We start from the raw sequence: 27,728 nt of genomic DNA on the forward strand, positions 1-27,728 counted from the left end.
TGCATGTGACTCGTTCACCTTTTAGTTACAATCTTGAAATAAAAGCGACAGGATGTTTTGTGACCTTTTTATTGTGTTAACATGCTCAGAGTAAACTGACCCCTAGGCCCTGAAATAACAACAAAAATATATGGGTTAGATACTATAATTCTGGTGCCTGAAATAAAGACAAATAGAAAACTATATTAAAACATTAAAAAGTTAAAAATTTTCATTAAAGGTATTTACATGTGTATTCTGATGCCAAATTTATAGACACATTTCTTTTAAATTAAAATATTTTGAAATATGAAAATAAGAGAAATAAATATCCGCAACATATTCATAGTGAAAATTATTAATTCTTGTTCCAAATTTACATTTTTATTTATAAATGGCCAAGGGATCCTATGCTTCCTTCAGAATTGCCTGTCCTTTGTTTTCAGTTCCTTAATAGCCTCTAACTCTGCAAAGCTCTTTGTAGCCGCGAAGCAGGGCTCACTTCGACAGAAACGCCCGCTCCTTCTGTAACCAGCAAGGCTAACCGGTCTTGAACGCATCCAACTGTTCAATCACTAAAGTGAAATATTTTTATGAATCTTTTTGAAGTTACGATATATGGAAAATATTACATACATGTTTTTTGCAAGTGCTGATTAGAGGGAAGAGAATGGCTCCTCGATCAGCGTTTCTCATCACTGCTCGTGTTACGGAGCGGCTCGCCTGGAGGAGGAGGGACCAGGTCGCGGCCGCGGTCTGTGAAGCCAGGAGGGGTCGCGTCCCACTTCCCTCGGCGTCTGTGTTCTGCTCTGTCTGATGAAGGTTTACGTTCTTTCTCCCCACTACTTATTTCTTGAGTTATTTTTTGCAAAGGCAGTTCTCTTCGTCCTATTCTTGCTGTATTTTGAGTCAACCATATGAGAAAGTGTTAGTTCACCCAGAACGGAGAGTGGTTAGTGCAAACTCCCCGTCACTAACCCACTCAGGGGACGCACTGCTCCAACGGCTAGGAGGGGTTTTCTGAAACGTGTTTTCTTTCACGTGGCGGGGAAGTAAACAGGTGTGTATGCTGATGACGCGGTACAAATCCCACCCATTTCTCAGCGGCACCCCGGAGGCCTGCTGTCTACTTGCCTACCACTCGGGAGAACGGAAGCATGCTGGGCCGCGGGCGGGGTGGGAAGGGCCGGCCTCCCTGGGTCTCTGGGGGCCCGGCAGGCAGAGGGAGCGCAGGCCGGCACAAGGGAGACGGGACGCTTCCCAGCAGGTTTCAGACACACCCTGGCTTTGCCCCGCGGCCACCTGGACACGAAGCCCGGGAACCGCTTCTGTGGGACACGAGGGCTGGTCTCTTCATTTTAAGCCATGTTGGGGTTTGAAGTGTCACGGGGCGTGTTTGAGACAAATGAACTTAGGGCTCCGATTCGTAGATCTGTGAGGGGCAGGACAGGCCCAAAGCAGACACCCGAGTCTGCTGGTCCGCGCTGAAGCCTCGTTCGCGCGTGTTAACCAAGCGCGGCTGCTCCCCACCAGGGTCGAGGGCGAGGCCGTGCCTGCTCAGGGCTTTGAGAGGGCTGTTCTGACCGACACGTGTTCAGGGTGCAGGACAATCGGTGGAGAGGCGGGTCCTAACTCTGTTCTAGAACCACAGGTGTGGTTCTAGAAGGAAGGAGCTGGAAGCACCGGGAGGAGAGCTCCGATGGAGCCACAGGGTGGCAGGCTCGGCTCCCAGGGGCTGCAGCTTGGGGTCGGGCGGGACCCAGCACTCCGCACGGTGGCAGGGGTGGGGGTCGGGGGGGGGGCCCTAGCGGGGCAGGTGCTGCAGGGGGACCCATGCGTGGCGACCGCAGGTGCGGCTTTCCCTCTCGTGACGGCGGGAGGTGCAGGGTCCGCACACAGTGGGGAGGTGCGCTGGGCAGGGGCCGGCGCCCGCCGAGATCCGTGCCCGCCGTCTCTCTCCGGCTGGTTCGCGCGGCCCAGTGAGCCAAAGCCCTGCGGAAATTCTGCCACGTGAGAGACCGACGTGCACGAGGTTTATAGCGAAGCCTTTATGGAAACCACTCCAAGCGCTTGAGGAGAGGGCGCTCTGCTCGCAGGACACCCGACCCGGACAGGGAGGTCGGTCCCCTTCAAACGGAGTGGCTGCGCTTCTGGCAACGGCGGCCTCGGAGGCCAGAAGCCTGGTTGCTTCAAACCGCGCTGAGCTTGGTCTGAACCCCGGACGCAGGCTCTTGCGTCAGCCCCTCACAGGGAGTGGCAGCTGAGGACAGCAGGGCCATGGGCGGAGGGACGGCAGGGGCGGAGCACAGGGTCGCCACGTCCAAAGGCGGATCTTAGGAGAGATGGTTCGCAATCAAGAAACTTGCTCAGTCCCTCGTGGGGACGAAGGAGACAGAATGTGGGTCACGTCACCGCTTTGTGTATGTTCTGCCAGAGCTTTTGCTCAGTCCCTTTGGGGTAGGGATCTTGCTTCCGACCTTGGATACGGAGGTCCCTGATTTGGTCGTGGCTGGGCCTTTACCTGCTGGACACACAACACACAACACACAGGCCCCGTGTCAGCAGGGAGACTAACACACCAACAGAGCACCAAGCCACAGCGAGGGCATGGCGGCCAGGTGTCATCAGGCTCTGGGGAGAAGCAGAGCACCAGCGGGGTCTGCAGGGGGCAGCACAGCGGCCACTCGGTCCACAGGCGGCCCGGCTGAGCAGGGCACGTGTGGGAGCTGGCTGCCGGGCTGAGGAGCAAGGCTCGTGCGTCCCCAACGGGCTCAGAGGAGACGCCTGGCCCGAGGGCAGGAAGAAAGAGAACTTGCTCATTTACCCGGGTGTCGGCTGTAGAGACTCAGCTCCAGAAACGAAGAAAAGCAGCAGCCACGTGACTACAGCTTCGCTTCCAGGCTGAGTCGCCCCGGGCAGGCCCCCCCTCCAGGTGCCCATATTCCCTCCGTTATGAGAGAGGTGGCCGGGTGCGAGGGCGGGGGGGGGGGGGGGCATCAGCCACACTCAGCCCTCGGCCGGGTATCTGGCAGGTGGAGCCCAGAGCCCACATCCCGTCACACTCGTTTTTATTATTCTCTCACTTATTAACGCCCCTGAAGTAAGAACGTCCGTCCACGGTTTTTCGTCAGGAAGAATTTTCTAATGAAAAACGCCCTGCTTTCCTGTCGGCGTTCTCAATCTAACACAAAGCAGCTGCAATTACAATTTACGAGGCAGGGAGCGGCGATATCTGTGAGTCTACTAGCCGTCTGTTTCCAAGCGCTCGGCTTTGGCGATGCAGAGAGCCGGGAGCAGGGGCGTGCGCCCGAAGGACGCGGCGGGAGCCCTCAGGCAAGAGCGAGCGTGGTGCTGACGACAAGAGGTCTGGGCACACATCAGCCTACTCGCTAGGGGCCATCGGCCGGACACGAAGACGGGAGGGAAGCACGTCTGTGTGACCCCAGAGGTGCGGGGACCCCGCCACGTGGCACCCACGTGCAGCAAGGCCCCAGGACTCACCTGGCGGCAGAGCCTTGTGCAGCACGTGCGTCTTGCGCAGGTTCATCGTGCAGCCGGCAGGGCCCATGAGGTGAGCCTTCCACGCCTGAAACAAAAGAGGAGGCACACGCTGCGTCAACCAGGCGACCGAGAGGGAGCAGACGAGCTGAGCTCCTGTCAGACCTGAAACCAGAGGCGGCCGCAGCTCCCCACGTGGCCGCACCTCACATCCTGACGCGGCACGCGGAGCCCCTCGGTCCTCGTCACCTCCGAGCACAGCGCGCTCGGACTGTTGTCACATAAGCACGTGCACGTGAGTGGATTCGGGGAGTACACGGGGCAGGGTGACCTCCAGGAGCGGGGAGTGGCCCCTGGCTGCCAGCCGGCAGAAAACAGGGACCCCAGTCCTGTAGTGACAGAATTCTGCCAGCACTGGGGGAGCTCGGGAGACCCCCCCCCCCACAGCCGAGCCCACGGATGAGAACGCGGCCCAGTCTACGTGTCGCTGCAGCCTGGTGACTCCTGGAGCAGAGGACCCGTTCAGTTGTGCCCACGACTCCTGCCCCACAGAAACTGACATCATAGAAGGATGTTTGAGCCGCCAAGCGTGTGGTGACTGGCTGCAGGCATGGACCACTGAACCGAGAACAAGCAGAGAAGTCCGAGAGGCCTGCTGGCGGCCTTGGAGCCGCGAGCTGTCGGACGCCGGGGGACACAGCTGCCAGGAGGAGAGGGGCTGAGGTCTGCATCGCACGGAGCAGGAGATGACGGCAGCCACACAGGGACCGGGTGTCCCGTGACAGCTAGTGTCGCGGTAGAAATCCGACCCCGGACACAAAGCCTGAGTTTCACATGCGAACGGAGAGAAGGCGTGTGCACGTGAGGACTACTTACACGACTTTTAAAAGGGAAAACCACTAAAAATGGCCCTGTTAGGAAGGAGGGGTGGTGGGCAGGGGCAGGGACTGCAGCTGCTCTCTGTTCTTCTGTGCATATGTCCCATTTTACAGACTTCAGAACCGGTCGAGTGTTTATTATATAATTACAGGACTTAATTTTACCCCCCCCCCCTGAAAACCGAATACACAATAAAGCAGGTGACTGTAAATGCATTGTGGCCGTGAAACAGCTCGTGGACCCCCCACCGCCAGGGGACACGGAAAGGACGTGAACGGGGACTCGCGGCCCCGAGTTTGGGCACTGCCGCCAGGCACGTGCTGCGTGTGGGGTCGCGCAGTGCGCGTGGACGACGGGTGGCAGGCGGGTCTGGCATCTCCGGGGCTCTGAGAACCCAACCCTTGGGCTGGGGAAAGGGGACGCCGGGAGACACAGGATGCGTCGGAAATGTTCGGCTGAACTCACGAGGTGGTCATGTTAGCATGTTCACCCGGCTCTGTCCATCGGGAAGGCCAGCGACAGTGACCAACTCGGTAGCTGTGAGCATGGGAGACACCGATGCTGTTCTAAAATATCCATTTCCACCGGAGGGAGCCCAGGTCCGGGGCCGGCCTGGGCAGGGTCGGCATGGAGTGGGCAGACCGTGACAACAGCCGGGGGGTGCTGAGAACACCGGGGTCCGACCAAAAAGGCCAGGAGCCCGAGAGGCTGCGCTGGCCAGAGACCAGGCGACTCAGGCCTCAGAGGGGCTGCAGGACACCGGTTCAGTCTGCATGTTTACGACACTAAGGGACACGCTGGTGAGCGGCTTGCTCCTGTGCAGCCCGTGGACCATGCGGGAGGCACACACGTTCTCGCCCGGGAGCGACTGCAGGGCAGAGGGAGGGACGCTTCTCTCGGAAGCGGCGGCCCAGCTGATGACTGAAGGGTGGCAGGCTGGGCTGTGTGGACCTGACGGTCCCTGAAGGTCGTGGGATGTGCCCGGTCACGGAAGGGCGGGCCACTGGCTAAGAAGTGGCTGCGGGCAAGTCTGAGGTTTAAACGGACCCGGCCTATAGAGCCCACCTGCGATTCATAGGAACCGGGCGGGAACGACCTCTTAACGGTGCCGGGAGGGAGGCCATCCACAAACCCAGCCCACAGGAAACCCAGCCCACGGGAAACCCAGCCCACGGGAAACCCTGCCAGGCAGACCGCTTCTCACCAAACTCTAAAACAGAGCACACAGAGGAGGCTACTTAGAAACACATCCAGCGTCTCCACGTGCGGCCTCCGCGAGGGCCGGAACACTGACCCCGAGGGGAGGCTGGGGTATGCTCTCGAGAGCGCCTCCACGAGCACTGTTTCTGGAGCTTCAAGGCAGAGCATTTCCAGAGGAAGCGACGTGCTGTCTGGCTGCACCTCAGTGTGGCCTGGGCGGGGAGCCACAGCTGGGTGCACATGAGGCAGGGGTGGCTGTGAGCCCACGGCCACACGAGCTGGCGATGGGACGTGAGGGGTGCCTGCGGGCCCCTCTGCTCTGCCGCGCATTGTGTTGTGTATCTGACGTTTTCTGAGAGAGGGACGATAGGCCTGGGACGACGGCATGGGTGCAGGCCCGTCTGCTATGTGCTCTCAGAGGTCGAGGGCGAGCTGCAGAGCACGGCTGGGTCTGAGCCGTCTCATGGGCACATCCCAGACGGTTGGGGCAGGGAGAGCCCGTGGCGGGACCCGTGGGGAACTGCAGGTGCAGCGGTTAAGGGGGCTGGAGTGGAAGCGACGGAGCCAGAGGCAGGTCCCCAGAACCGCCCTGCCTGGCACGTGGAGGACATCACCACTGTCGTGTCAGCTGAACCACCGACACGAGCCTCAGACCTGCTCTGGTCAGAGCAGGGGGCCCAGGGAGGAGGGGGGTGGGAACCGGAAGCCAGAGTCGCCGGTGCCAGGGAAGGGAGGAGAGCTTGCAGTCGTCTGCGAGGTAGAACCTCCCAACTGCACTGGGCTGGATGGCAGTAATGAGAAGAGACCCGCACGTCTGGCCCAGACGCCACTCAGGGCCCCAGCGCACAGAGGGGTGCCGCGCCCAGACAGAGGTGAAAGCCCCTCGTGCTCACCCACCCAGAGCTGAGGCCCCCGCAGAGGGTCCACGGCGCTACAGGAGGGAGAACTCACGGGAGACGGCAGGTGACAGCATGTCAAGCGGACCAGAAGCAGGACCAGGGTGCTCCCCGAACACTCACGGTCCCCCACCCGCGGCCCAGCCCTGACAGCATCGTCGCCGGGTCAGCCCCAGGTAGGGTCACGCTCCAGTTAGGTCCTCACCTCCTCCCCCGGTGAGAAGTTCTCGTGGCACAGAGGACAGCGGTTTGCCAGCTTCTCCGGTTTGGCGGCTGAAACGGCATCAGCGGGACAAGGCTCAGCTCCTCCCGAGACCTGAGCCAGGAGCTATAGACACGGGACGGGCCAGCGCTCCACAAGGGGCCTCCCCGGGCAGGGCCCGGGGCACAGCGGGCACCGAGGGGTCTGGGCGGGGCCGAGCAGGCACTCACGATTACAATCCTTTGCTTTTATGTGTCTGGGCAGCTCTTCCTTCAGAACAGCCTCATTGCAGCGGTAACACTTTCCAAACCCGTCTTTCTTGTCGCATTCGGTCAGCAGGTGCTCCGTCAGGCTGGAGATCTCGACCACCTGCATCCAGAAATGCAGAAGGAAGCAGGGTGCTGAGAGCACGGGGCGTGTGCGGCACCACCTTGCACTTGTTCCCCAGGGGCGGAACACGCACACCTCTTCTCTCACTCGGTCCTGACCCCACCGGCCCCAGGGGGCTTCCTCAGGTGCTCGCTATACTCTGCTGAAGACCCCGTGGCCCCCGTGTCTCCCTCCTCGTGTTATGGTGGTAGCGCACAGAGGACACTGCCAAGGTGGGGGACGGAGGAGCAATGGCTAACCCCCGCAGCACACGCAGGAAGCCGCGGAACAGCTTAGCCGTGTGGCCTCTGGGTTCAAATCCCGCCTCCCTGTTGCTTGTAAGAATGTGCAGAGACGGGGTCACAAAAAGACTGTTAGGAGAGTCTCTCACCACCCAGGCACGTTCAGCAGGAGTGACCACTATGCACGGACTCATACACCTGCTGGGAATCCAGCCACCAACACGGGCTGGGAGTTGGGGGGAGGCTAGAAGTCTGCACTGCCAGGCTGTGGGGGGTGGGGGGGGGCTCTGCCTACTTGAGAGCTGCTGTGTAGCCTGCAAGAGCCCCAAGGTAGAGGCCAGAAGTTCATTCTCCTCCTTTATTAAAAGGAAGGCCTTACTACATCAGAGAAGACATGCAAATCCGGGGGTGGGAGTTTTCTTAAACAAGATACACAACGCGTAAACCACGGGCAAGAAGAACAAGGTGGACAGCGTTTAAACTTAAAAGACACACTGGGGTGACAAACAGGCCAGACCCCAAGCGGGAGAGGGCAACTATGGCACCTGGGGCTGGCCAAGGACTCCGGTCCGTGCACCTGAAGCATGACTACAGATCAGTAGAGCGGGACCGGCAACGCAATTCAAAACGTGAGCAAGAGACTAGAAGCTATTTTACAAAAGAGGGCACTCGGGTGGCCAAGAGATGGATGGACAGGGGCCGCACCTCACTGTGGGCAGGAACCATGGAGCTGGCGAGGATGTGGCACAGCCCCCCACGCCCTTAAGACCCCTCCGGAGCACGGCCTGCGTCAGCCCCGCAGCCCAGTGCTGGCTCGCCCAGCCACTCTGCCCCCGGGGGTGCACCCAAAAAGGCGCGTTCGCAGGCGCACTGGGAGCGATACAAGAATGTCTGTGGCAGCGTTATTCGTGATAGGCTCTAACCGGACGCAACCTGAGTTCCAAAAACAGTAGGATGGAGGGATGAATCGTGGACTGCTCAAACAACGGAACACTATAAAGCTGGAAGACCAACCTGACATAAAGTAGGTACATTTTGTAGGGTTCTATCACGTAAACCCAAAACGCAAGCAACATTAACTTGTGGTGTCAGAAATCAGGACGGTGGGGTGACTCAGGGCGGGGGGAGGTGGTGCATTTTGAGGGGCCTGGGTGCTGGGGACACGGGTATGTTATTTTGTGGGGGCTCCACGGGCTCTCACACTCATGGCTTTACGGACGGGCACCTCCTGTCACGTGCTTCGCAGATGCCGCGTTCTCTGCAGACAGAGGGGCTGCGGCGACCCTGCACTGACGGGGTCATTCACCACCACCGTCCCGGCGGCATTTGCGCACTTTGCGTCCGTATCACGTTTTTTAATAATTCTTGCAACACGTCAAACATTTTCACTGTCGTACGTGTGACGGTGACCTGTGATCAGCGAATAGGACTTTGCCAGAAGCCCAAATGCTGGCCGGCGTTTTTTAGTACGTGTGTGATGCACGCACGTCGTTTTTTAGGTGCGGCTCACACACTGAACAGACCACAGGCCACAGCACACGTAACTTCCCTGCGCCCCGGGAAGCCACAAAGGTCACGTGACTCGCTTTCTTGCGCTCTGTGTGTTCCCGGGGTGGTCCGGAACGGAACCCTACCGCTGAGGTGCGCCTGCACGTTTACGTACGTGGGACACGGCTCGCTTAAAATAGCGGGAAAAAGTAAGAAAACGGGGTGACAGCCATTCAGCCACTTTCCCCGCGACTTCTGCCCGGGGAGCGCTACACGTGGGGCAGGTCTGTGACGGGCTGTGGAGGGACCGCGTGCAGCCGGGCGCCTGACCTGCCTGCAGCAGGTGCATCTTGTCAGCATGAGACACTGCTTCCAGTAGTGCAGGTCCAGGCCCTCCTCCGTGAAGGACTCACTCCTCTCCCCACAGAAGATACATAAACTGAAACGAGACAGGAGCGAGAGATGAGGCACGGAGGGGCCTGGACGCACGCGCGCCCTCGCCTTCCCTGGGCGGCCTGCTGCCCTGGCCGGAGGCTCCGTGGGCGGGGGGGGGGGGGGGGCGGCCCACTTGTTTGACACAAGTCGGCTTCGGGTCCCACAAGTTCTAACCCACCAGCACAATCAGGCAGAAACGCTAACTTGCGTCGGAAAAAAAGGCAAAGGTGTTCTACTGAAATTCCTTGCACACGCGCTGTGGCGGCCGCACAGGGGATGTGCTTCGCTGTTGTCACATCTGGTACCTTTAACAGCCCTCTGACAATCGGCCGCCAAGCAGTGTTGGGTAAAGTGCGGGGAAACCGGACACACCCAGAGTTAAGCCCGTCAGCGTGGAGGGCAATTTTCCAACTTGTACAAATGAGTGACGCGAGCCTATCAGTCCACAGGCTCGCAGTACGCTGGGGCGAAAATATCTACTGAGTCGCGTTTTATGTGGCCGGTCCCTTCCATCTCTATACACCGGGCTGAGGATGACCCCACGCACTTATCTAAGTAGTGAGCGGTGGGGACTTCCAGGGCAGGACATGCGGCTGCCTTCCCTCCTTCCGTAACTGAAATGAGAAAGAAAAAATGAAAAAAAAAAAAAAAAAAAAAAAAAAGGTTATTTTTTAAAATGACCTTTTGTAGAAATTATTTTCAAAGTTTTAGTAACCAGTTTGGTGTGAAATACACTTAAAAGCACGTGAGTTAACAAAGGTCGTACAATGTCCCGCCCTCCAGTATTTGCTGAATGGCCGAGGGGACCGAGCACCTACCCTGACTGTCTGCCTCCAGCGCGGGGCCTGCCGTCGCCTCCTAAGACACAAGAGCAGAAAGGTCAGGGACAAATGGCTGCACACAGTCTGTCCAGGGTGTGTTGACCCTGAAAGCACATTCTTCTGTTTTCAGACTCTCTTTTTTCTTTTTGTTTTTAACATTTACTTATTTTTGAGAGACAGAGCATGAGCAGGGGAGGGGCAGAGAGAGAGGGAGACACAGAACCGGAAGCAGGCTCCAGGCTCGGAGCTGTCAGCACAGAGCCCGACGCGGGGCCTGAACCCACAAACTGCGAGATCATGACCTGAGCCCAAGTCAGATGCTCAACTGACTGAGCCCCCAAGGCGGCCCTGTTTTTAGACTTTCTACCAACAAGTAACACAGCTCTGTGAGCTCCCAACGCCCAAATACGTGTCTTACCCTCTCAAGTCCCTGCCTCAGGCTCCTGTCCCTGCTGCCGCTCCCCTGCCCTCCCCGCTCCCCTGCTCCCCGCTGGCTCTCCAGCGGCTCACCTTGGTGCTGTGAGCTCTGGGCAGCACGTGACCATCGCCCTGCCCTGTGGATGCCCAGGGTGCCCCTCAAACGCCATTTCCTCAGCCGTCTCCCCTTTCCTAGCTGCTCATGCTAGGGGTGCCCTCCCTGGCCCCCCAGCTCGCCACCCCCCTGTGTGGATGAGCAAGCGTTCAGCCTTCTCTCCCTGGGGGTCCCAGGCCCCGGCTTCTCCTGACCAGGCCTAGCAGCTGCCCCGCCCACCCTGCTGTGGACGAGGCTCCAGTGCCCCAGGTGCAAACTGGGGCACAAACCGGGAGAGATCTGGGCTTCTCCCCCTCCCCCCACGCAACCTCCACGAGCCCACCGGCGAATCCTAGGCTGCACTTCACGCACGCACAGGCCACCCTCCTCGCCTCTGCCCGCACGGTCCTCTCTCCAGGCTGGGGGCACTACTCAGGAGTCCTCCTGCGTGAAGGCTGGTGGCCCTGTGAAGGCCTCGGAGAGCAGATTTACTCTTGCTTGAAACCCTCAGACAGCTTCCTGAGTCACTCAGCTGTCCACTCAGCTCGTTATCTTTGGTGCCCCGTGTGCCAGCCGCCCGGCTCCGGCCGCCCCTGAGGGCCCCTGGTGCTCAGGCTTGGGCTCTGGCCTCCTGTCGCCAGGCCTTTCCCAAGACAAGCTCCACGAGAGGCCCCCCGGAGCAAGGCGCCAGGCGGCAGCCCCTCCTCCGAAGCCGCTCCTCTGCGGTCCCCCACTCTCTCTCACAAGCTCCCTGAGTATCTGGATTGCTGTTGGATGCCGCCGAGAGAGGACAGGGTCCCTGGGGATGGGGAGTTTTGCCTGTTCTGTTCTCTGGCACACACCGTCCCCAGCCCACTGGCGGACCCAAGGGATGAAGGTCAGAGCAGCACTGTTCGTGGCAGGGACGCTGCTGGGCGCCACGCCCTGGAACCTTCTCTCCCGCACAGCTGACACTTCACGCTCCTCCGTGGCTACTGCCCACCCCCTCTCCCCCTTTCTTTCTTTTAGAGAGATGTTCTTTCTACTCAAGGAACCAAATTACGAAATCAGTGGCACGCAGCCGGTGTTTATATCCCCCAAGCACCTCCTGACCCCCCGCGGACGACGTCCCCCCGAGGCGGAGGACCCGGGGCTCCCTGAGGTGGAAGGTCTACCTGAACCCCCCCTTTTTAGTGCACGGGAATCGCATCTTCACATTCAGCCATATTTTCCTCCTTTGCCCCTGAAGGAGGCCGGGAGCTCCGGAGAGGAAATGTCCTTGTACCAGGACCATTTGGCCCAGAAGTTTCCTCTCTAGGAAACCTCCCCCCAGGCAGCCCTGTTTTTAGACATTAGCGGCTGCGAGCCGCTCGTGCCACCGCCTCGGAGGTGAAGAGTGGGGACCCAGAATCGAACGCAGAGCAGCTAGTGGGAGGTCCCTTTATTCACCCCAGACTAGTTTTAGAAGCACTCGCAGCAGAGAACACACACAGCCACCCGCCTGAGGCCACAGAAAGTCACGCGAGCCTGCCGTGCGTCTGTCTGGGGGGCCGACAGCGGCGACCGGGGAAGGATGCGCTGACCTTGCCAGGCTGGACTCCGGCCTGAATTTCGGAGAGCACTGCCAACTGCCCTTGTAAAGCTTTAATTTCTTCTTTCTTTTGTTTTTCCGCTTCTTCTGTAGCCGCTTTCTTCTGTGCCTGATATGAAAATTATTTTTTCGTTAGAACAGCTTTTTAGGATGGTCTCCGAAATTGGGAGGGAATTACGGCATATCAATTACATCTCTTATATGTTAGAACGGTCACTGACAATGTAATGAGGGTTCAAAGTAAATTCGCCAGATCGGCCTGAAAACATTTACTGGCAGATAAAATCGCCCACGTTCTCTCAGCTGTCGTTGCTCCGAAACTGAGGGTCGCACCGGCAGCAAGTGAAGGGCCTGCACCTGAGCTCAGGGTGCTGGCTTCCTCTACGTGGAGCTCCTCTGTCACTTTGGTTGGGGACCAAATAACCCCTTCGCTACAGGATCACATCACAGTTTCACACAAACTAGCGTACCTTCGTGTCAGCATCTGTAGGTCTGCCGTCTATTTTAGCAAATCCGTCAAAAATTGTTTTATAGAGAACGTTCTTGCGCGTGGTGTTGTCGTCTGGAGGGAGGTACTCTAGAATAAAAGCCCGGTGCTGTTTATACATGTCCAAAATAATTCTAACCGCTGTCTCTCGAACCTCATACACTCTGTGCTCCAGGGCACTCACTGAAAACTAAAAATAAAGTTGGGAGGGGTTCTTGTGGTTACTGATTCTTATAATAACAGTATTTTTTCCAGCATAAAAGAAATAAAGGCACATGACGAAAATTCAAAAAACAGACCACCACCCACACAATTCCATTATGACAGAGAGTTTCTCACCGTGTGTCTCACACACGTGATTGAACTCTGGTCGTATATGTAACTTTGTTTTACTCTTTTCCACTTAACACACTAACAAGCATTTGTTTAGGTTACAACCTTCCATAAACTTCACGTTAAATATTACAAAACATTCCAATCACGGAGGAGAGCAAAGGTGGTAAATTTTACACATCCACCATCCACATCACCAAAGCTGTAATTCTGCCGTGTCTCTGTGGGACCTCTGTCTTTCAGAAGCAAGGCACCGCGGTGATGGCGTGAGTCTCCAGTGGAAGCCTCCTGGGCCCACTGTCCTCCTGTGCTCCTTGGAGGCGTGGCTCTCCCGAAGCAGGCCTGCAAGCTCCTACCCGTCCACTAGTCCACTAGCATCAGTGTGCGTGTACCATGGTGTGTTTAATGTTTTAAACAGCATCCTGCGCTTATCTTTCTGGAGCTTTCTTTTCCTGCTCGACACTCCTCTGTCAAGGACGCCCATGTGTTTCGGCCGCAGGCGCTGTCACGGGGACCTGTGGTGACACGTTCACCCCATCGCAGAATGGTGCTGCCGCGACAGCGGACCGACACCTCCCCGTGGTGGTCTGGGCGCCAGGCTGCTCACTTCCCACGGCGTCAGCCTGGCCACAGGCTCTTTGGTTTTACCCCAGAGCCTGCCTACCCCCCACCGCCCCCCGGAGCGGCTCGCCCCCAGGTCTCCTCCCTTCCCCACTTTCTTGTACTCCCTCCCTGACAGCTCCCCAACCCCACTGGGGCTCCGGTCCATTCCTGCACCCACCACCGTCTCCTCCTGTCTGTCACCTCCCTCCAGCCGTCCCTGCCCTGGGCGTCCAGCCTGGACAGTGCGGTCCATCGCTAGGTCACTTCCAGCATTCACGCACACCCTTCGAATCTGGGACCCCGTCTTCTCCTGCGTAGTCGTGGGCCGCGTGGACTGTGCCTGCAGACTTGAGGCACGTGGTGACTGGCCACCGCAGGTGTCACGGGGACCCCGGTGCACAGGGCACCGACTGAGGCATTTCCAGTCACTTCACCTTCTCAGACGTCCAGGGGGCGTTCCATATTCCTTCTTGTCTCTTGAACCTCTGCCATCGGGTCCGGCTTCCGTGAAGCCCATGTGTTCCCTGCTCCACACACAGCCAGCCCGCTGAGTCTTTACCAGAGTAAAGGGTACTTTGCTCTGTACCCTTTGCAGGGACTTTGCTCCTGCGGTAACTGACCCCTCCTTCCCACTTCTGTTCATTTCTTTCTTCTTTTCCTTCCATCAGGATCACTCCTTCCAGCATTCAGATGGACCCGAATGTGGCTACGGGCTCGACAGGCCAGCCTCCTTCTTCAGTGCACACAGCCGTGGCACCCTACCCAGGTCCTGTGTGTGGGGGCCACTGCGGTCACAGGAAGTGTGGCGGGAGCAGCCTGGCCCATAAGGATACCCTCACCACCCTCTCGTCGCTTCCTTCATTCAGTGACCTCCCAGGTTGTGCGTGAAAGCTGGTGGTGGCGACCCAGGAGGAAGCGGCGGCCCTGAGGGCCTGCGTGGGCCAGAGCGCCGTCTCTCCTCCAGAACCAGGACTGCAGGGGAGAGCCGCGGGCACCGCCCCCGCCAGCTTCCAGAACCGATGCTGACGTTGGCACCGTGGAGCGGGGCGCCCGTAACAGGAATTTAAGTGTGCGGGGCAGGCTCCAGGCTCTGTGCTGGGGAGCACGGAGTGAACGTGGGGGCGAGAAACATGGAGGTCCCCGTGGCCGCGGGGCTGCTGCCGCCAGAAGTGGTGGAGGCGGCTGGGTACTGTGTATGGGGGCTACCACCGGCTGCCCCTGGCATTTGTAGAAGAAGAGACAGGAGCTCAGGAGCGACCACTGATGGCCAACAGACTGCAAGTCGAAGCTCCTACGGGAGCCAGGCACGCGGAGTCCACAGAGGAGGGAGAGACGGCACTGAAATCACGCCGCAGACTCTGCCCTCCCGCACCGACAGGAGCGAGTACGGGGCGGCTGCACCGGGCACCATGTGTCCGCGTCCGGCCAACACGCTGGTGGCATGCACGGAGCTTCTGTGCGGGCCATGTGGCACCAGGGACGCGGGGCCTCTGCTGTGGCCGTGTCTCTCCAGCGGCTTCTTAGTTGCACTAGGTTGTCCAGGCACACAAACTCCCTGCACTTCCGTAAACCTGACGTTCTTGCGGACTCGGCACCCGCCTCTCTGTGACCTGTCCACTGCGGCCAAGATCTGTACAGACCAGTTACCAACTCGGGGCACAGCCAACAGCAGGGAGACTTCTGGTGCACTCGTTTGTGACACGAAACAGTGACTGTCTTTCTGAGGTCATGCATTCGTTTGTTCGTTCAACAAGCAGTGACCGGACACCCACCACACCCCAGGCCCACCTCCCGTGCGGAGGCCACGGCAGCACACACACAGGTGCACTTACCTTCATCACGTTATCGACGGTGAAACCCGTGTTCCCGGTGCCCAGGTCTCTCAGGAGCCGGGCCAGGAGGTCCATCTGACTCATTGCCAAATGAGCCGAAGAGTTGGCTTTTAACGGCTGTACCAAGTAAGGTGGGATAATCTGGAGAGACCTAACTTCCTTAAACAAGGCCATTTCCTATAAAAACCAACAGAACTTGTTAATTTTTACTGGAAAACGCTAGAGGCCACTTAGTATAATTTAGCATGATCCTCCAAATATGCTCGTGTTTCTATTCCAGGTGTACTGATTAAAAATAAAACCCTAAAGGAGCCCGTGAGGCTCAGTCGGTTGAGGGTCCGACTCTTGATTTCGGCTCAGGTCGTGATCCCAGGGTCACGGGATTGAGCCCCGTGTCGGGCTCTGTGCTGAGCGTGGAGGCTGTTTAAGATTCCCTCCCAGCCCCTCTGCCCCTCTGCTCCTCTCCCCACTCACACTTGCTCCTTCTCAAAACAAAAACAAAAAACCCTAAAGCATGAGAAATAAAACCATGATCACCCAAAGATAAATGAAAGATTTCCACAAAATGTGATCGAAAACTTAAGATTTCTCTTCTCAGGATTTCCCAACTGTAAGAAAAAGGTTTTCTAATTTCTAAAATTCTCAAAGAAATGAGTGCTGTGCTACTATTTAGGAAACATCAACTGAGAGCACAGCAGTCACAGACGGCTGGTGGACGGGGGCCTTGGGGGCTCACAGGACAGCACGTAAGTCCACTAGCAACAGACACGTCTTCCTGTAATTAACGTGTTTATCACTCAGCAACCAGACACAGAAAGAAAACGACAGGACACTAAAGCATATGGGCCGCAATATGGAAAAAAATCCGTTAACAGTCAGCAGGCCATACCCCCTCAAACAGCCTCTGGCTTTTCCAGAAGTTCCCTTTACATCCGGGCCCCTGAGGGACTCTGCCCACGATCACAGGTGCGTGGGCAGCCAACCCTGCCCACAGCTCGTTCACGGCTGGCCCTGCGGTCTGCTGCCGGACTAGGGCACCGCACCGCGGCACCTCCAAACTACTCAGAAACCAGAGGTCTTGAAAACGGCTTCATGGAGGAAAGACACGCTCTCATTTTCAACACCCCTTTTGAAAACTGCCATCTCCCCAAACTGAGTCACAAGCGAGAGGGGGTGTCCTGTAGGACTCTGGGGTCACTTTTACCTTATTAGCAGAACTCCCTCCTCCTTTTTCATACTCCACAAACTCAAGTTTGTTGAACAAAACGAGATCGATGGTTCTTCACACTAAAAAGGATCGCTCTGAGAATGCTGTACAGGACTTACGGGGTCCACAGACTTGCTGAAGCCCAAGCATGGACCTCGGGGCAAGAGCTCCCTCGGGATTTCCCACGATGCCTGGCCTGGAGGAGGCTCGTTTGCGGCAAGAACACAACTACTTAGACTGAGGTCATTGCACGTTTATCTCTTTGCCCCCGATTTCCTATTCTGGTTCAGCTTTCCGTCTAGTTTCACTAGAAGTTACTAGCGCGTGTCGACGCAGACAAATACCAGACGAGCCAAACTATACTTTACCGAAGTTTACATCTAAGGCAAAACTCAGCTTTCAGAGCACAAGAGACGCAGGGCAGGGCGTCACGAAGGAGAATGGGTGATGCTCTTTGGGGAGACAGAACCTCGCAAGGCCCAACGGCGGCAGTGACACGCTTCTTTGCCGTTTCAAGTTTCACGGCGGCATCCGTACCTGGATAAAATTGGAAGCTATGATGCGGAGGCGAGCAGAGGAGTCTCCGGTCCTGGTGAGCAGAACGGGAACGGTTCTCTCCACACAGTGGGCCGTTTCGAGCTTACTCAGTTTGTGTTTGGGAATATATTGTGTAATTATCATTTTCAGCAATTTCAAAGAAGCCTGAAAGACCTAAGGAGAAAGTGATAAAAGCCGAGGCGCTCCTCTGACATTTACTGTGAACGATAAACATGAGCATCGTGCTGAACATCACGTGCTGCGGGAAGGGCCGCAGAGGGCGAGCTGAAAACCACTTCCTGAACACGGCGCCTCGAGCTGGGAAGACACGTGCCCGCACCTCACGTGTCAGGAGGCACCCGCTTCGCCCTGGACGCCAAGCACCTGACCTTCCTGCCGGGCCGGGGAAATGCGGACGGCGGTGCCGCTGGGCGAGCTCACTGTCACGGCCCCTGTGGGGTCGGGGGATTCGCTAATGGCCCCGGGCTCCTTGGGCTTGTGAAACATAAAAACGTCAACTGAGTGCCTGCGGGTGGCGGGGAGCCCGGCCTCAGCGAATGCTGCTTTAAAGAGCGCGGCAAAGCTGGTGCCGTTCGAGAGTAGGGCGCGTGGCCGGGCGGAGACGGACTCCGACGCCCTTCGCTGAGCACGCTTCGTGCCACAGAACCTTGATTCCCAGCGACACCCGTGCCCCCTCCTGGGCTACCCCGAGCCCCGGGGGCACCTCACCCGTAGAGCCGGGGCCACTGAGGGGCGGAGGGGACTCACTGGGGTCACGAGGTCTCTGACGGCTCTCCTCACGAGGAAGATGGACGCTCGCAGAACGTTCTTCAGCTCCTCCTTGGGGGCTCCAGTGGGCATCTGCATCAGCTGTTTGCACAGTGCGAGCAGCGCATCTTCCCGGTACGACCACGTCTTGGAATAGGCCCCAGCGACCTACCACAGACCGGAGGCTGCCTTACTCCGTGCAGGCATTTCAGTGATGTCACGCCGCCCCCCAGGACCCTGCGACCCCAGCCTCTGTTTGTTCCGGACGGAGAAAAATCTCTCGTGAGAACAGAATTAATACGTACACTTAAAGAATAATTTCTCTAACGCAGAACACTGAAGGCCCTGCTAAAATACGGAAAGTATCAGAAGTTCCACCAGGAGAAATACTGTGAAGCTGGCGCCCAGGGGCCCGGGGACCAGGGAGAGGCCCACTGGGCTCATTTCAAGAGGAGACTGCTGGGGCGCCTGGGGGGCGCAGTCGGTTAAGCGTCCGACTTCAGCCAGGTCACGATCTCGCGGTCCGTGAGTTTGAGCCCCGCGTCAGGCTCTGGGCTGATGGCTCAGAGCCTGGAGCCTGTTTCCGATTCTGTGTCTCCCTCTCTCTCTGCCCCTCCCCTGTTCATGCTCTGTCTCTCTCTGTCCCCAAAATAAATAAACGTTGAAAAAAAAAAAAAAAAAGAGGAGACTGCCATCCTCTGTTTTGTTTTGCCATCATTCCCCGCCCCCCCCCGCCCCCCCGGTTTAGCAGGTGTTCTGGGAGGGGCAGATTTTCAACACGGGCTCTGGCAATACTAGACAGTATCTTCAATACTTGTTCATAAAATCTTAAGTTCTAGCTTATGCATCTGCTGTTTTATATAATTAATAATTATCAGAAGGCTTCAATTGAACAACAAGGACAACAGGAAGCCAAGGACATCTCAGACACAGAGCCGTGGGCGCTTTCCCACCCTCGTCCCTCCCCGTGACCCGTGCCCACCCGCGGGGCCCGCTCGTTACCAGGGCTTCTCCGAGCACGTCCACGGCAGCGCTGGCCTCTCTCAATGCCTTCTCTGTTAAGGGCTCCGGCTCCCCAGTGGCAGCTCCTCTGGGAGCCTCGCTGCTATCCCAGTCACTCTTCTCTGGTTCCAGGGCCGCCACAGGCTGCTTCTGGGTAGCAGGAAGGGGCCGCTCATCGTAGGGCACGGCCTGGAGCTACAGGAGAGGAAGGGCGGCTACAGAGCTCCGGCGGGGCTCCCCTACTGCCAACACCATGTCTACACTGCAGGCTTACTGCTCTGTGCTTACCTGGTCTGAACAACAGTATTTCGCTAAATATCAGTTTCATCAGATTAGGACAACTTACACGATGGTAGGATTTAATAGGAAAAATTAGACAGGGTCTCTATTCCTTTCTAAGTTCACTACAGACCTAACAACAAAGTGGCCCGAATTCTGCGTCAGGTGCTATTCACTGCTGGTAATTACAGTTCACAGGACATGGAACTGACTAGGGTACAAGTCATTGCGTTTTCTTGACAAGACTTCTGTTTTTTTCCATACTTTATGACTTAGAAATAACGATCAGGCCTCATTTTAAACGTGCTTGTCATCCGGCAGACTTCTAGGAAGACAGGCGGCCCAGCCGAGGACCTCAGGGCAGCCTTCTGCTCTTCTTGCTGCTCCGGGCGGGCGCTCAGCCCCACAGGTGTTCGTCGGGCCCCTGGCCCAGGCAGTGGGCGACACGGACTCCCCGCCTCCTGGGGCTTCATCCCCACGCGGAGACTGACACGCAACTCGACAAGTAAGTATGTAGCAGACTTCCAGAAAATTAAGTCAGAGCAGAATTGCTGAGTCATTTCCCGAGGCAGGTGTCACCGGGACACTTCACTCACACTTAATACCCACTGAGACATAAACGGGGGGTACACCGTGTGCGAGAATGAGTTTCTCATCTTCTAAAATCTACTCTGCTGTAAAACACGTTGATGTGGTAACAAAGGGGACGTTAGAGTATCATGTGCCGAGGTATTAAATATGACTTAAAGCAATGAAGTTACAGACAAGATGCTCCTGGGGAGGCAGCCACACCAGTGCCGTCCTCGCTGGCTTTCCTGGGCCTCAGGCTGCAGCAGACCCTCCCCGTGCCCGCCTGGCACCCTGCCTCCCCTCCCAGAGGCCACCGGCCACACCGCCTGGCGCACGGACGGGAGCTCTGGTGAGGCCCTCCTCTGGTCCCTGTCACACTTCTGGGCCAGCACGTGACGGATACGTTCAGGTGTGCACGGTCCCTTTGGACGGGACGCCGTGTGCACCTGAAGCCATGTGGCAGGTCCAGCCCCAGGGCGCCTCGGACCCACAGGAAGCAGAGTTGAGACAGGAAGGCAGCGGGCGTCGAGGACACTGCTGAGCTGCTGAATCAAACCAAGCCCGAACCTATGCGGGCCCTCGAGTCCCTCGTTACTGAAGCCAGCAGGCCCCCAGTTTAGCCGGGTTTTCTGTTACCTACAACACAGAAGATTCTGGAAGCACGGTACCTTGCATGTGTACGTGACAAGCACGTGACTCGTCCTGAGGGTCTACCGAAGGCAGCTTATGTTAGGCCGCACAAACACTGTCTCATTTATTCCTGGAAGCAATCCTTCCGGCTGCTGCTTGCGCCTGCTTACAGGTGAAGCACAGGCTCCGGAGGCCAGCGTGTCCCAGGCCGCCTGCGGTGGGAGGCCCGGCCGGTCCAAGTGCACACAGGGCCTCCCCGGAAGGGGTGATTACCTGCAGGCTGCTTAGGCTTCGGCACTTACGTCCCTGTCCTGGAACGCGGGACGGGTGGGGGCTGTGCAGGCATGTGCCCTGATCCCTGCGCTGGGAGAGCCCGGGCACCAACGGGTCCTCACTGCATGTCTCTTGATTGTGCTGCACCCAACGTGAAACTGAGTTACCTACGTGGGTCCTGAAGTGAGGGTCCGCGGCGGGCGGGGCCTGGTCCGCTGTGGCGGGCTGAGGAGGGCCCAGGGGACGTGCCGGAGGCTTTTCCTGAAGGAAGGGCTCTGCACGCAGGCTTTCTGGGGCTCTGTCCTCTCGCGGTCGAGAGAGCGCTGGCTGCTGGTGGCGAGGACTGCCAGAGTGCGCCAGGGGCTGCAGGGGCAGGTCAGGAGGCCTTCGCACCTGGGGAGAAACGGGACCCTTCATTCCCGGGGCTGCTGCCGCGCCATTCTGGGGGTGGGGGGGGAGGGCACGACAGCTGAGGAAGGCAGATGGACCGTGTGCACCGACGGTGGCCCCCAGTCCTGTCACCCCATCTGACCCGTCTCTCGACGGCTGTGTGTGCTACAGAAGTGGTGGCACGCCAGAGCGCCAGCGTAACCGCGAGCATACAGCCTGGGTCACTGCAGGGCGGAAGTGCGCGTGCACACCTGCCAGCAGAGACGAGGTACGTGGGCAGAGCGCGCCTGGCGAGACCCAAACCCGGCACGGCTGTGCGCTACGCCCTGTGGCTGCAAAAGCGGGTGCCTCTGTGTCATCGTGACATCGGTTAGCTCGCACTGGGCACGGAGGGAAGTGCACCGGACAATCTCCTTTGAGGTACGCCTCGTACATAGGGTAAGGAAATCGAGGAATGGCCCTGAGATCACACCGCCAGCAATGGGGCCGGATCTGAGCCCAGCAGTGCCGCGGCAGGGTGCGCGTTCTCACACGGACTCCGTTGTAGCGGCTCTGGGCCTCAGTTTCCTAGCCTGTGATGTGGGATGGACACCACTGCCCGTGTGGGCTCTAAAGGTCCGAGGTACGGCATCTCCCAGGAGACCGTCTTTAACGAGCCGGGGCTGTCGGGACTGTTCACACTCGATGCTCCCGAGGCCACGAGGCACACGTGAGAAGGGCTGGCAGACGAGGAAACCGGGCTGGGGAGATGCGGGGAGATACGGGCCCCGGCCCGTTCCCCTCCTCCTCCCCCGTGAGTCTCACCGCTCGTGTCCAGCAGCACCTCCCACGGAGGCCGAGGGAGCTGAAGTCACCTATCTTTTCTTTGGATCTTTGAGTTAAGAAAGTTTTTTAAAGTTTTATTTTAGAAAAAGAACACACGTGCGCACACGCACAAGCAGGGGAGAGAGGCAGAGGGAGCGAGAGAACCCTGAGCAGGCTGACGCGGGGCTCGAACCCACGACCAGGAGATCGTGACCCGGGCTGAAATCAGGGGTTGGGTGCTCCACTGACTGAGTCCCCGCAGGTGCCCCTGAGGTCACCTATCTGAACTGTGACCTGAGCGCCACAGGGCCACGTGTGTCTCACAAATGCACGCTGTGGGCGAGCGGCCCTTCAGGGCGGCCCGCGCACCTACCAGCTCGGCGTCCACAAGGCTGTGCAGCCGCAGCTGCTCGTACACTTGGCTGCGGAACCGTTCCATCTGCTGCTGCTTCTCCTTGGCGCGGTCGTAGTCCTCCTTCTCCACTGCGCAGCGCTTCTCCACCTCGTACCGCCCGAGGCGCTCGCCCACCTGAAGCACACAGGGTCACTCTGCCTCATGCGGGCCCGCGCGCCTTGGGCACACGCACGGCTTGCCCCACGAGGCTTGGGTGACGGCATCACTCGCGGGGGGGGGCGGGGAGGGGGGTTGGGCTGGGGCCACGGAGCAGCAGCCACGCAGGCCCATGAGGGGCGCTGCGTGTCCCTGCCCCAGCATCTAAGACCCTGCGCGAGTCACAGGGACCATAAACCTCTTGGGTTCCCTGGCACTTCAGGACAGTGACGCGGCCGTGGAGGACGAGGTCTGAAGAGGCGGGGCCTGTGCCTTCACTTACGCTTAACCTAGGGGCTGGACCGTCCCTAACTTCGTTTTGCTTATGTCTTTGGACCCACGCTAAACGTCCACGGGCCTTTGTCGTGCCACGCATCGGGGTCACGGGCGGCCTTCTCACAGAACTGAGGGGGGGCCGCTCTCTCCAGAAGCAGTACCTTTTGCAAATCTGCAATAGCTTGTTTCAGCTTCTTGGCATAGTCGTAACGTTCCTTTTGGACGGCTTCGCGTTTTCTTTCGTCTAATTTACGTATAATCTGGGCAACTTCTGGATCTTGGTACATATCGAAAGCTAAGTCATCTAGTGGAGAAATGTAGTCAGATTTCCTAAAGGAACGAAACGGGTATTTCAGAGTGGACAGGGCAGTGGTGGAGGGAGCCCCGAGGGTCCAGTGCCGAAGACAGGGTTGCAGACACGGCACCCCCACCACTTCTGCTCCTGGAGCCTTCTTGCCTGGGAAAGCAGAGGCTCAGAAAAACTGTGACGGGCTTCAGTCACCCAGCTCTCAGTGCAAGCAGGTCTTTCTGACTCCACAGCTTATGCTCTTGGCCATTAGTTAAACTGTACTTGGGGCGTCTGAGCCTTTGCTGCATTCTTCAACAGGTATTTCTTTTTTTTTAAATTTTATTCCTTTTTTAACGTTTTATTTACTCTTCAACAGATACTTTGAGTGCAGACTCCGTGCCCAGCTCTGTTCTGGGCACCGGGGACAGGACAGTGCACGTCAATCATCTGAAGGACGGGGAAAACCCGAACTAAAATGAACACATTTCTATGCACCATCCTTAAGGAGTCTGACTTGTGGGGCCAGGAGTCCAGGCGCCCAGCATGCCTGACACCAGCACCACCCTCTGACGGGCGCCATAGATGGAGAAGCACTTTGCCTGGCCTTCTCCTCTAAGTGTCCATCTGTGGGACATCCCAACTCCTGGGGAGACCAGAAAAATCCTTCCAGGAATAAATGACCTTTTTGGTTATCTGAACAGCCCATTTATGATTAACTGTCACCCCACTCTTTCTTTCAAATTCCACAGCAGGCTGGCAGCCTTCTCCTGGGTCTGACATTTAAAACAGCAATGCCAATGTAACCGCTCAACAAAAATGCTGAGGACATGTTTCAGAGTCTCCGTCTGCTGTATGAGCTACACAAAGTAAGCCAGTTGTTGGCTTTGGCTTAGAAATTTTTTTTTTTTTTTTTTTAAATTTTTTTTCAACATTTATTTATTTTTGGGACAGAGAGAGACAGAGCATGAACGGGGGAGGGGCAGAGAGAGAGGGAGACACAGAATCAGAAACAGGCTCCAGGCTCTGAGCCATCAGCCCAGAGCCCGACGCGGGGCTCAAACTCACGGACCGCGAGATCGTGACCTGGCTGAAGTCGGACGCTTAACCGACTGCGCCACCCAGGCGCCCCAGAAATTTTTATATACAGAGGGCGCCTGGGTGGCTCAGTCATTTAAGCTTCTGACTTTGGCTCAGGTCATGATTTCATGGTTCATGGGTTCAAGCCCCGTGTTGGGCTCTGTGTTGACAGCTTGGAGCCTGAAGCCTGCTTCGGATTCTGTGTCCCCCCTCTCTCTGTCTCCCCCCCCCCCCCCGCTCACACTCTGTCTCTCTCTCCTTTAAAAGTAAATAAACGTTAAAAAAAATTTATATATAGGTAGATTTTGATGAAAATATTACTCATCATAAAAGCCTAGTTGTCTGATATCATTGTTCACAGCCCCCCAGCCCTTCCCCACCCCTGGAATTCAGCACTCCACCAGACCTGGTGGTGGGGTCAGCTTCAGCAGCTTAGAACAACATCAATTAATCTCGATGACGGGAAGGGAGAGAGAACAGCTAGGGGCATCTGGGGGGCTCAGTCGGTTAAGCATCCAACTTCGGCTCAGGTCACGGTCTCACGGTTCAGGGATTTGAGCCCTGTGTTGGGTGAACTTGAGCCCCACTTTGGGCTCTGCACGGTGTGGAGCCTCTGTGGGATTCTCCCCCCACCTCTCTCTCTCTGCCCCTTGCTCACTCTTGCCCTCCCTCTCAAAAAGAAACAAAGGTCAGTGATGACCAGGCAGTAACATGCTTTGGTACTGGTACAAGATTAACCATTTCCGCCTAAACCTATTCTATACTCTTCAGTCAAAGTTGCTTTGCCCAAAAGTCCTAGAGATGAAAGCAAAGACTCCATCTCACTATGAAAATGCCACAAAGAGAAGAGTGGCACCTGTCCTCTGGCCCCTTGGTCACAATTCCAGGGCGCTGGGCAGTTTCAGGAGCGCGGGTCTCCCCACGGTCCACGAGTACCTCCTGGCGGTGACCCGAGCACCTTTATGCCTGGTGCCGCCGCACGACACAGCACACAGGCTTTCTACCGACCTCTCTGTGCCTTCAGCAAAGCCCTGCGGATGAGTCAGGATGGGCACGCTGTGTACCACCGCTCCAGCGGGCTAACTTGATAAAGAACTAACGTAAACAGAGTCCAAATAACCTAAAGAACTTCTGTGGGAGCTACTAAGACCAACCAGAACAGTAACCACCTGTTACTAAGACCAACAGGTGGCGGTCCCTGTTCCACCCCTGGGGCTTCACTGAGGGCAGAGCCGAGGAGCCGTCCGGGGGGTGGTGCTGACGGACGTGGAGGGATCACTGTCAGTCCTCACCCGGAAAGGTAAGGAGGGCACTGCTGTCACCCTGTGGGGCGCAGGGAGCGTCTGCGGGAGGCCGAGCGGCCTGTGGAGGTGAGAGGTCACTTTCCTCATTATTTTTATACACACGTAGGGACAGTGTCCCTACTCACATCCTTACACCCATGCCGTAACTGCCAGGCGGCGGGCCCGGGGACGCTCCGCAGGAAGCAAGGCAGTCCAGACTGCTGACACAGAGTAATTCATTCCTAAGCCGGGCTCCTCTGCTTGCATAAAACATGGACAGATTCTCTCTGTGGCTCAGGAGGCACTTGTGTCCCAAGTACACACACCAGTGGACAGTGAGCCTCGCTCCCAGGGGAGCCTCCCTTGGGCCTGCAGCCCAGCCGTCACAGGGTGCGTGTGAGCGGGGAGTGTTTAAAGCAGACATAAGATGAAGGCTCTAGGAACTGACAATTCGGGTCAACTAATTCCTTTAATTCTTACCCAGAAAGTTGCCTGTGCCAATAAAATATCAAAGCACGGTGGACAGATCCTTTACCTGCATGCATTTTAGGAACTTTCCAGTAATACCTGAACACACGAGAAATGAAGATGTCTCTGAAGGGCAATAAATGAAGATGTGCTAAAGAAAACAGTGACCTTAATCTTTAAGTGTATTTAAGTCAATCGCATCAGTGGCTTATCTAGCTCAGAATTGAACTGAGAGGCTCTCGAGTCCAGAATCCTCTGGAGGTGACTCACACTTTGGTGATTCTGAGGAGCGTCACAGGAGTTGATGGCCTTGGGAGGAGGGACTCTTACCCAGTACAAGTTCCTTCCAGAGCTGGGTCCTCGGTGTTGTGCCCCAGATAATGATCAATCAGCTTCTCTCTAGAGGTCTTTGGGAGCAAAACATTCTGCTTAGCGTCTCAGAGGAAAACAGGATCAACACAAAACCTTAACTAAGAGGTGACGTGATAGGAAGGTGTCAGCAGGCTTTAAGGACCCTAGTCTTTTGGAAGGACAGTTCAAATTCTTGAGTGAAAGAAACTTTAATACACTATAGCTGCTAAAAATTATCTGCTAGTTATTCAACAGACAATTTTATAAACATTTTCAAGAGGACACTTTATGTGACAAAAGTGATCAATCCCCTCTTGCTAGAAATACATTTTCTTCTCTAGGAATGAAACTTCCCAAACTTACAATATTGCTTTCATCACCAAAATCTGCAGGGTCTCCAATGATATTTACTGCAACCAGAGCAACCTAAGGGAGAGTTGACCAACAGAAATTAAGTATCAGATTTGTGACTTACTCCCTTTAAGACAAGCTGCCCACTCATACTGTCATCGAGGATGATGTACATCAAAGCACATTCATTGTAAAATGCCAAGTGTATTGAATTCTAGTGTATAGAATTACCACGAATAGTTTCTACGAATCACATAAGTTGATATTCTAATACCAAATCGAGTGGCTATTTTAACGTCTAAAGTATATTAAAACAAAAAAGGCTAAAAGACCTCCACAGATTGGTTTTTTTTTAATTAAAAAAATTATTTTTAATGTGTATTTATTTTTGAAGGAGAGAAAGAGACAAAGTGCGAGCGGGGGGAAGGGCAGAGAGAGAGGGAGACACAGACACTGAAGCAGACTCCAGGCTCTGAGCTGTCAGCACAGAGCCCGACATGGGGCTCGAACCCGTGGACCGTGAGATCATGACCTGAGCCAAAGTTGGACGCGTAACCGACTGAGCCCCCCAGGCGCCCCAAAACCTCCACAGGTTTAACACAGCCTCGTGTTGAACTGCTTCCTCACAGTCAAGTGTTGGGGCCCATCCACATGATCTTGGTAAACTAGACAACGAACTGAAACTCTACATTGACGTACCTCAGTCTGTCTGGATCAGTGATTCCCTGAAGGGGGAGGAGTCCCCTTCCCACATCCTCCCTTTCCTGAGGATCACTACCAGAATGAAGTGAGGGGAACTGCAGGTTCACACACACAAGATGGGGAGGAGAAAGTGTCAGTCTTCTAGTTTATGGTCAAGCATGGCTGCAATGGACCAAGTAACGTCTCAGAGCTTGCCTCTAAGTCACTGGCTGAATATAAAACTTTGATTTGGTGGAATGTTTCCATTCCTCTTGGAGGGGGAAGGGAGTGTTGAAAGTATCTGTGCTAATTAAGAGTCTGCTGTGGACACAGTTGATTTCTACTACATTAATCATGCCCGAGACAAAACAAAACTGAAAAAGAGAAAAGAAAAAGAAAGATGGGAAGGGAGGAAGGAAAAGATGAGAGCTATTTGCTTGGAGCTTGACTACATGCAACATTTCATCACATCCCCAATTTCTCCCAGGGGGTTGATTTATCTTGCAAAATTTAGTGGGTTTACCTAGAAGAGTGTCCTCTAACAGAAACGGTGCAAATCACACAGGTAATTTTAAATTTCCTTTTTGTTTTTTTTGA

General features: G+C 56.4%; 1 protein-coding gene across 2 annotated transcripts in view; it reads right to left on the reverse strand.

The window, feature by feature from the left end:
• Nucleotides 1-53: 53 nt before the first annotated feature.
• CEP104 (centrosomal protein 104) overlaps nucleotides 54-27,728 on the reverse strand; it is a 35,370-nt gene continuing 7,695 nt past the window's right edge. Inside the window, exons 4-21 of one of the 2 annotated variants that reach the window (XM_086715481.1) lie at nucleotides 26,463-26,525; nucleotides 26,079-26,155; nucleotides 22,793-22,961; nucleotides 22,179-22,334; nucleotides 20,783-21,004; nucleotides 18,860-19,054; nucleotides 17,858-18,025; nucleotides 17,090-17,263; nucleotides 15,346-15,522; nucleotides 12,561-12,767; nucleotides 12,083-12,199; nucleotides 10,007-10,046; nucleotides 9,736-9,802; nucleotides 9,084-9,192; nucleotides 6,885-7,023; nucleotides 6,658-6,725; nucleotides 3,481-3,565; nucleotides 54-2,500 (exon numbers count right to left, since the gene is read on the reverse strand). In XM_086715481.1, coding sequence (XP_086571607.1) covers nucleotides 2,388-2,500; nucleotides 3,481-3,565; nucleotides 6,658-6,725; nucleotides 6,885-7,023; nucleotides 9,084-9,192; nucleotides 9,736-9,802; nucleotides 10,007-10,046; nucleotides 12,083-12,199; nucleotides 12,561-12,767; nucleotides 15,346-15,522; nucleotides 17,090-17,263; nucleotides 17,858-18,025; nucleotides 18,860-19,054; nucleotides 20,783-21,004; nucleotides 22,179-22,334; nucleotides 22,793-22,961; nucleotides 26,079-26,155; nucleotides 26,463-26,525 — 2,346 coding nt within the window. In that variant the 3' untranslated portion in view covers nucleotides 54-2,387. Of the gene's footprint in view, nucleotides 2,501-3,030; nucleotides 3,566-6,657; nucleotides 6,726-6,884; nucleotides 7,024-9,083; nucleotides 9,193-9,735; nucleotides 9,803-10,006; nucleotides 10,047-12,082; nucleotides 12,200-12,560; nucleotides 12,768-15,345; nucleotides 15,523-17,089; nucleotides 17,264-17,857; nucleotides 18,026-18,859; nucleotides 19,055-20,782; nucleotides 21,005-22,178; nucleotides 22,335-22,792; nucleotides 22,962-26,078; nucleotides 26,156-26,462; nucleotides 26,526-27,728 lie in introns of those variants that run through there. The other variant, XM_086715480.1, reaches the window with a different exon arrangement.

Source organism: Puma concolor, chromosome C1, assembly GCF_028749965.1.
Source record: "Puma concolor isolate L17-30 chromosome C1, mPumCon1.1.hap2, whole genome shotgun sequence".
In the NCBI taxonomy this organism is placed as follows: Eukaryota; Metazoa; Chordata; class Mammalia; order Carnivora; family Felidae; genus Puma; species Puma concolor.